The sequence below is a fragment of the Pelophylax lessonae genome (assembly GCF_965119305.1).
Source record: "Pelophylax lessonae genome assembly, chromosome: 2".
Lineage (NCBI taxonomy): Eukaryota > Metazoa > Chordata > Amphibia > Anura > Ranidae > Pelophylax > Pelophylax lessonae.
Window position 1 is genome coordinate 565,954,142 of NC_138769.1, and position 9,086 is coordinate 565,963,227.

Genomic DNA, 9,086 nt, shown 5'->3' on the forward strand with positions numbered 1-9,086 from the left:
CTGTTATACAAGCTGTACACTCACTACATTACATTGTAGCAAAGTGCCATTTCTTCAGTGTTGTCACATGAAAAGATATAATAAAATATTTACATAAATGTGAGGGGTGTACTCACTTTTGTGAGATACTGTATATATAGTGTTTGGGGGTTATAAGTAATTTTTTGGCAAAAAATACTGATTTAAACTTTTATACAAAATGTGCCAGAAAAAGCCTGGACTTCTAGTTTTTTATTTATTTATTTGTTTGTTTTTAGAGCCCCCTTCCATTCTTATCCATGTCACACAGCACATGACAGAGACCAGCAGAGTCAGCAGCACCCCTCTCCTGTACATTATCCGACCGTCCACAGCTCACATTCTTCTCAGCTTCCCGCCCAGTCCTCCTCCCTTTTCCAAAATGGCGCCCCTGCCACTCTTTGAAACGTAAATAACGCCGATAGACAGGAGAGAAGCAGAGACCGCCCAGATCCAAGATGGCGTCGCCCATGAGGGCAATGATGTTGGGAAGCCGAGCGCTGAGATGTCTGCGGGTCACCGGGCTACAGAGGAGCTACGTCACAGCCAGTGACAGGAGGGGTGAGGAGAGTGCAGGCGAGGTAGATAGGACAGAGCTGGTAGTGTAGGAGGAGGACAGAGCGGAGACTGCCGACCTGTGGCTACTGATAGATGGGAGACTGAGATAGGGCAGACCGCGCTGTATGCAGAGGGCGCAGCTCCCTGTATTGCTCCCGCTCTCCACATTCTGGAAAGGGCCCCCAGTGTCCCTGCTCCGGAGAGGGAGTCCCGCCTTCTGTATATTTCATGTCACCAGTTTATCCCCATGGCACGTGACTTCCAGAACTCCCTAAGGATTCCATCTATTTATGTACTTTACACTTTTAAAAGAGGAGACATGAAAATCGTGTTGTGTAAAGTTAGAAAGGTGCCTGTCTGATCACCCTGTGCAGCAATTATTCCTCTTATTATTTAATACACGTAAATGTGATCCCCCCCCTTCCACAACAGGAAAGGCCAGGGATGGAATTGGGTTAGAGAAGTGTGTGAGTGGGCAGGACAGTGGGCAGTATGTACAGGTGAGGGGTGAGGAGGGTATGACAGTGGGCAGTATGTACAGGAGAGGGTTGAGGAGGCTATGACAGTGGGCAGTATGTACAGGAGAGGGGTGAGGAGGGTATGAAGGTGAGCAGTATGTACAGGAGAGGGTTGAGGAGGCTATGACAGTGGGCAGTATGTACAGGAGAGGGGTGAGGAGGGTATGACAGTGGGCAGTATGTACAGGAGAGGGGTGAGGAGGGTATGACAGTGGGCAGTATGTACAGGAGAGGGTTGAGGAGGGTATGACAGTGGGCAGTATGTACAGGAGAGGGTTGAGGAGGGTATGACAGTGGGCAGTATGTACAGGAGAGGGGGTTGAGGAGGGTATGACAGTGGGCAATATGTACAGGAGGGGGTGAGGAGGGTATGACAGTAGGCAGTATGTACAGGAGAGGGGGTTGAGGAGGGTATGACAGTGGGCAGTATGTACAGGAGAGGGGTGAGGAGGGTATGACAGTGGGCAGTATGTACAGGAGAGGGGGTTGAGGAGGGTATGACAGTGGGCAGTATGTACAGGAGAGGGGGTTGAGGAGGGTATGACAGTGGGCAGTATGTACAGGAGAGGGGGTTGAGGAGGGTATGACAGTGGGCAGTATGTACAGGAGAGGGGGTGGAGGAGGGTATGACAGTGGGCAATATGTACAGGAGAGGGGTGAGGAGGGTATGACAGTGGGCAGTATGTACAGGAGAGGGGGTTGAGGAGGATATGACAGTGGGCAGTATGTACAGGAGAGGGGGTTGAGGAGGGTATGACAGTGGGCAGTATGTACAGGAGAGGGGTGAGGAGGGTATGACAGTGGGCAGTATGTACAGGAGAGGGGTGAGGAGGGTATGACAGTGGGCAGTATGTACAGGAGAGGGGTGAGGAGGGTATGACGGTGGGCAGTATGTACAGGTGAGGAGGGTATGACAGTGGGCAGTATGTACAGGAGAGGGGTGAGGAGGGTATGACGGAGGGCAGTATGTACAGGAGAGGGGTGAGGAGGGTATGACAGTGGGCAGTATGTACAGGAGAGGGGTGAGGAGGGTATGACAGTGGGCAGTATGTACGGGTGAGGAGGGTATGACACTGGACAGTATGTACAGTAGAGGAGGTGAGGAGGGTATGACAGTGGGCAGTATGTACAGGTGAGGAGGGTATGACAGTGGGCAGTATGTACAGGAGAGGGGTGAGGAGGGTATGACAGTGGGCAGTATGTACAGGTGAGGCGGGTATGACACTGGACAGTATGTACAGTAGAGGTGAAGAGGGTATGACAGTGGGCAGTATGTACAGGTGAGGAGGGTATGACAGTGGGCAGTATGTACAGGAGAGGGGTGAGGAGGGTATGACAGTGGGCAGTATGTACAGGTGAGGCGGGTATGACACTGGACAGTATGTACAGTAGAGGTGAGGAGGGTATGACAGTGGGCAGTATGTACAGGAGAGGGGTGAGGAGGGTATGACAGTGGGCAGTATGTACAGGTGAGGCGGGTATGACACTGGACAGTATGTACAGTAGAGGTGAGGAGGGTATGACAGTGGGCAGTATGTACAGGAGAGGAGTGTAGAGCAGTGGTCCTCAACTCCGGTCCTCAGGACCCACTAACAGGCCAGATTTTAAGTATTACCTTGGGGAGATGCAGACTAGAGTACTGCAATCACTGAGCAGCAAATGATATCACCTGGGATGTATTTCAGTTATCTTGCAAATCTGGCCTGTTAGTGGGCCCTGTAGGCCAGGGTTGAGGACCACTGGTGTAGAGGGTATGACAGTGGGCAGTGTGTGTGTGTGTGTGTGTGATAGAGGTGGGATATCCCTGGGGAACAGACCAATGGGTGTGTAATAGAGGTGGGATATCATTGAGAAAACACCAATGTGGGTGTTCTAGTATAGAGATGAGATGTCACTGGGAATAAACCAGTGTGTGTGTGTCGGAGGTGGGGTATCACTAGACAACAACTAGAAAGAGGCTGATTTTGTACAGTGGCGAAGTGAAAGTAAAACAAAGGGCTCGTTTACGCTTGCTGTTAAGCGGCTGTAAAAATAGTTGAGACGCATTAATACTGCGCGCACTAACTGCCTGTGGACTGGCGGCCTGCTAAGGCAAAGCAATGTACCCATTCTTTGCTGCCTGCTTCTGGGTTTAGGGCGCCGACACCCGCTGTAATTGTACATAGTGGGAGTCTGTCAGCAAGGCCCAGCCGATGATTCATGGGTTAGACCTGCTGATTGGCTGTGTGCAATCACAATCCAGAACCCTACCTTGTGACTGTCATTAGTACAGTGTGTATATAGTATTAGCACTCATCTCTCTATTGATGTCAGTGGCAGTTGTCGGTTAGTTTTGGATTGGCTGCCACACTATCGCAGTCCCATTATAAGTAGTCAATCACCGCCATTAGTAGGATCAAAAGATAAAAAATTCCAGGGTAGATATACCATTCTTTTTAGACGCTATAACTTTCATCCAAACCAATCAATATACACTTATTGGTATTTTTATTTTATTTTTTTGTTTATCAAACACGTAACAGAAAACATTTTGGCTAAGAGCGCGACACGACTTTGGGGGGCGACCTGTAAGTCGCGCTCACCGCGACTTCGGCACGACTTGCAGGGACTTCACATAATGGAAGTCTATGCAAGTCGCTCCGAGGTCGCCCCAAAGTAGTACAGGACCCTTTTTCTAAGTCGGAGTGACTTGTGTCGCTCCTATTAGAACGGGTCCTGTACTACTCAATGGACCGCGACCTACCACGACTTGTCAGGCTGACAAGTTGCCTGACAAGTCGCGCTAGTCTGAATGGGCTCTAAAAGTTGTGAAGAAATTTGATTGTTTACGTTTTATTGGATTTGATTTGTAGCAGAAAGTGTTGTTTTTATTTTTCAAAATTTTGGCCCTTTTTTTGTTTATAAAAAAAAATCCTGTGGTGATCACATACCACCAAAAGAAAGTTCTATTTGTATGATAAATGAGATATAAATTTAGTTTTGGGTATAGCTCAAATAGTTAAAGTGGAACTAAGAATTGGGAACAGGAGGGTTCTTTATTGCAGATGAGACATGCAATGGATATTTTGCAATTAAATACCTTCCTGCCTGTTCGTAGTTCCAAGCAAACCGTACACTAATCATGTGCAGCTCTATTTACTTTTTTGCTACACTGCTCATGTGTCCCAGGAGAACTTCTGCACCTCCGTGCATGTGGGAGTGTTATCCTGCACTAGCCAATCAAGATGGCTGAAGACTAGCACTTGGGAGAAGATGCCAGCAAGAGAATTTGTGGGTGTCAGGCTGTTGTAGAATTAGGTGAGTATTCCTAATTTTAGTTCCGCTTTAAGCTGCAAAAGGCAGACAGACTCCTAACTTTGCCTGCTTCTAGTAAAAAAATAAGTAAATAACATTTTTATTTATTTTTTTAACCTGCAAAAATGTGCATGTAATTTTTTTTCTTTCTTTTTTTTTTTATCTTAGAACCACTTTATTACCGCGCACGTTCGCCCCCTTTCTGCCCAACATGCAACACTGTACCCATAAGAAATTTGTTATCATTTTTTTCACACAAATAGAGATTTCTTTTGGTGGTATTTAATCACCACTGTTTTTTTTTTTTTTTTTTTTATATAAACGAAAAACAACAAAATTTGTTCTTCATTTGTTATAAAATTTTGCAAATAATCTTTGGGTAAATTTAGGTCAAAATGTATTCTGCTACATTTCTTTGAAAATAACCCAAATCTGTGTATATTATTTAGTCTGTAAGAAAAGTTGGAGTCCATAAACTAGGGTATATATCTGAAAATTGGTCAATCCTGATGTACTGACGGCCTATCTCATTTCTTGAGGCCTGAAAATGCCAGGACAGTACAAATACCCCCTAATGACCCCTTTTTGGAAAGTAGACAGTCCAATGTATTTAGTAAGAGGCATGGAGAGTTTTTTGAAGTTGTAATTTTTTGTCACAATTATTTAGAAATGGCGTTCTATAACTGGTGTGGCAGTGATCAGGAAAACTGACTGTGACGGTATGTGAAAACAGTAACCCTGTACTACTCTGGGGAAGTGATCGGGATTTTTTTTTTTTTAACACATTATGATTGGATACAGCAATGAATTTTATTGGAATAAGCAACCAATTTTACTGTATTAAACTAGTTCATTCAGTGTCTTTTTGTTGTGATTGGCTGTGATTAGTCAAAGCTAATCACGTGGTACAGATGAGCTGTGATTGGCTTGTCTGTACCATGTGTTCACTGTGACCAATCACAGCAAGCAACACAATTGTATGCAATAGATGGCACGAAAGAAAGCCATCAAATTTTTACAAATGTCATGTGATCTGCTGTAATTGGTCACAGCCATCACATGACACTGGCAGTGGGCCGGTGCAGTTAGGAGTCATCGGCTGTGCTCAATCAGCGCTGCATGCCCCCCCCCCCATGAGAGGTGCGTTCTGGGAGGATGTCATAACAGTACTCCCGTCCAGCCTATAGTAAAATGATGGGTAGGTGTTAAAGGTTAAAAAACTGCTTATGACACTGCCTGCTGATATTGCTGCTCCCCGGCTGAAGAAGGTGACTTGTCTGTTTTTTTTTTTTTTTTTGGCTCCCGGGTTCAGTTCTTTCTGGGTCTCTGGCCTGAACCACTTGGTAAAGCAGAATTTGTAAACCTGGGTGATTGCAGAAAGGCATCTAAGGGGCTGCCTGAAAATGAGAAACCCCCCCAAGAGGATATCAGCCTCTCTACCATTCTACACACTCCACACACCCCAATGGAAAAAGGAGGCCCATTTTTCATGTGCTTAGCAAGTTGTTACCAAATTAATTTGAAACTACAGGCAAAATGTTCTAAGCCCCCTCCACTCTGAAACTATAAAAAAAAAAAGTTATTCCTTTAGCCCTCGTTCACATCAGCACGATTTGACAGGTCAAATTGCATGTCAAATCTTAGCCTATTGCCGGCAATGGCACCGTTCCTGCACTACTTTTGGCAACTCAGGGGCGACTTCAGTAGACATCTGTGAAAGTCGCCCCCAAAGTCAGACTAAAATGCGGCTTTGAAATTGTGCGAGTTCAGATGAAGTCACACGATTTCAGACGCATTCAATGTGAATGAGGACTAATTAATACTTTAAATCTGCACATTTTTTCAGCATATAGAACACCTGTTTAAACATATTCTGATTGCTTTCTTAACTATTTGCCAAATCCAAGAAAACTATTTAATTATTTGATAAGAAATTGAGGCCGGGGTTCACATGTGTGGTGCAAATTTCTGCTCTGTTTTAACTGCGAATTTCCAAAGCAGCAGTTCAGGTGTGATTTCAGATACAATTCAGATGCAAATTTTAGGAGTGGCCGGCCATCGGTGTAAGGACTGGGAAGATGGCTGCCGCATCCTTGGGAACGGAAAAGTCATCAGCTGTCAGCAGGTTCCCCCCTGAATTTAAACCAAAGAATTGCCGCCAATAAAATTTGAGAAATAATGTGTGGTTCCCCCCCCCCCCCCACCCCTAATGCATACCAGGCCCTTCGAGTCTGGTATGGATTTTAAAGGGAACCCCACACCAAAAAAATGGTGTGACGGTCCCCCCAAAATCCATACCAGACCCTTATCCAAGCATACATGCCAGGAAAGGGAGGGGGGAGGAAGAACAAGCACCTCCTCCTGAACCATACCAGGTCACATGCCCTCAACATGGGGGGGGTGCATGTTGATGGGGACAAAGGCCTCTTCCCCACAACCTTGGCTGTTGGTTGCGGGAGTCTGCGGGCAGGGGGCATACCAGAATCCGGGGGTCCCCTTTGACAAGGGGACCCCCAGATCCCACCCACACCTATGTGAATGAATATTGGGTAAAGCTCCTAGCTTTATTGTACTCTTTGGAGACGGTGCATTTCTATATTACTGGTGTGCTTCACATGTACTGTATTATGTCAATAAACATTCCTTCTGGTGGAAAAAAAAAAAAAAACCCTCCTGTACCCATCGCTGGCTCCCACCATCTGACAGTTCTTACATAACGAAGGGGAGGGGCCTCCCAGTGATGTCACTGGGGGGCCCTAACCCTTGTGACATCTTTGACCAGTGCATAATGGGTTGGTGACATCACAAGGGGGCAGATCTATAGGGACATCAGATTGGCCCCGCCCCGTAGTTATTTAGGAACTATCAGATGGCAGAAGCCAGCGACAGATACAGAGCTTCTTTTTTTTTTTTTTTTTTCAATCAACATGGGGACAAGGTGCTTTGGGAGGTAGCCCCCCCTACCCCAAAGCACCCCCCACATGTTGAGGGCATATGGCCTGGTATGATTCAGAAGAGGGGAGGTGCTCGATCGTCCCCAACCCTTTCCTGGCCTGCCAGGCTGCATGCTCATATAAGGGTCTGATATGAATTTTTGGGGGACCCCACACCATTTCTTTCTTTTCTATTTTGGTGTGGGGTTCCCCTTAAAGTCTATACCATACTTGAAGGGCCTTGTATAGAACGGATGCGATTCAGAGGCATCCCCATAGAGGGCAATGAGCTTGCAATTTGCATCTGAACCGCACTGCAGTGCTTAAAAAACACACAGGACTCTTTAAATTCACACTGCCGCTGTACTGCAGACATGTGAACTGGCTCCATAGAAAGCTTGGGTTTGGCTCACATGTCGTGTTAATCTGATGTGATTCAAAATGCATCCAATTCGTATATATGTGAACCGATCCTGAACTAACTGTCCAAGAGTACTTGGCCATATTTTTGGAAGTAGATTAAATGAATTTACTGGTTTTATTACAGATGTGACATTTAAACTCGATGAGAAAACTGCACACAGTAGCCTGGACCTGTTCAAGAAGGACACAGGGATAATCTATCGGATGCTAGGTATTGACCCATCCAAAATCCAACAGAACCCTGAACGTTTTCAAGAATGGGCTATGGTGCTGGGGGACACTTCAATGTCAAGCGGTCGCCATTACTGGGAGGTGACGGTGAAGAAGTCCAACGAATTCCGCATTGGTGTCGCAGATGCAGATATGTCTAGAGATGAATGCATTGGAGTCAACAACCGTTCTTGGGTGTTCGCCTACAGCCATAAAAAATGGCATGGCATGGTAGCAAATAAAACAATCCCCATCACCAATATTGGCCATCCTAACAAAGTGGGACTCCTACTGGACTATGATCATGGGAAGCTAAGCCTTGTGGACTCTGACAAGGGTTCCCTTATCCACACTCTCAATGCAGACTTTCGAGGTCCAGTGTTGCCTGCGTTTGGTCTGTGGGATGGAGAACTTCTAACTCATTCTGGCTTGGATGTCCCTGACAATCTGTGAAGCCAGCAAGTTTTCTCATTCAAGTGCCTCTTCAGTCCATATTATACTATGGTCAACAGCTGAACTTATTTTGCTGGTGATGGGTGTCCAATATATTGCAGTGTTAAAGCTTTGTTTAATCGTGCAGTGCTTTACCGTCTACAAAGTCCATCTGTATTCAATGTCCATATAAAAGTGAAAATTGTTTAAGTATTATCTGTACCTTATTTAAAGTAATACACAGCCAAGACTGAGAAGTTACCTACATCCCACTGAAATAAAGAAAAGTCCACATCAGAGCACAGACAACTGAAAGTGTCATCTACTGCAATTTCATTTCTACACAGGCCAATTCCACCGTGTTAAACTACTTTAGCCAGCATTATGCATGATTAAAAATGAGTTCATTTCTTATATACTTATTTGTGACTCTTCAGTGTAAAACAAGGAAGGGCGCAGAGCTTGGATATGTTAATAAGCTATTGCATTACTGGCAAATTGTATAAAATAAAGAACTGAGAATTTTTCCAGAGAAAATACTTTTTACTGTTTTTTTTTTTTTTTTTCCTTGAATGATAACATATTTTAATGAAAGCCATCTAATTTCCCAGAGCTGTTTGATTTATTACTGCATGTTTTAAATACAACTGAAGCAGATTGTTGATGAAAATGAAGCATTAGCAAAATGTGAAGACACAAT

General features: G+C 45.1%; 1 protein-coding gene across 1 annotated transcript; it reads left to right on the top strand.

The window, feature by feature from the left end:
* Nucleotides 1-377: 377 nt before the first annotated feature.
* SPRYD4 (SPRY domain containing 4) lies at nucleotides 378-8,665 on the top strand. The gene is made up of 2 exons (XM_082247194.1): nucleotides 378-579; nucleotides 7,869-8,665. Exons 1-2 carry the CDS (start codon nucleotides 477-479, stop codon nucleotides 8,405-8,407), a joined length of 642 nt encoding a protein of 213 aa, XP_082103320.1. The 5' UTR covers nucleotides 378-476; the 3' UTR covers nucleotides 8,408-8,665.
* The last annotated feature ends 421 nt before the right edge of the window (nucleotides 8,666-9,086 follow it).

What these genes read in the sequence shown, in the direction of transcription:
- SPRYD4 (XM_082247194.1), top strand. Translation starts at nt 477, where the DNA reads ATGGCGTCGCCCATGAGGGCAATGATGTTGGGAAGCCGAGCGCTGAGA. An exon ending in CACAGCCAGTGACAGGAGGG is followed by an intron (nt 580 to 7,868) that starts GTGAGGAGAGTG and finishes GTTTTATTACAG; the next exon opens with ATGTGACATTTAAACTCGAT.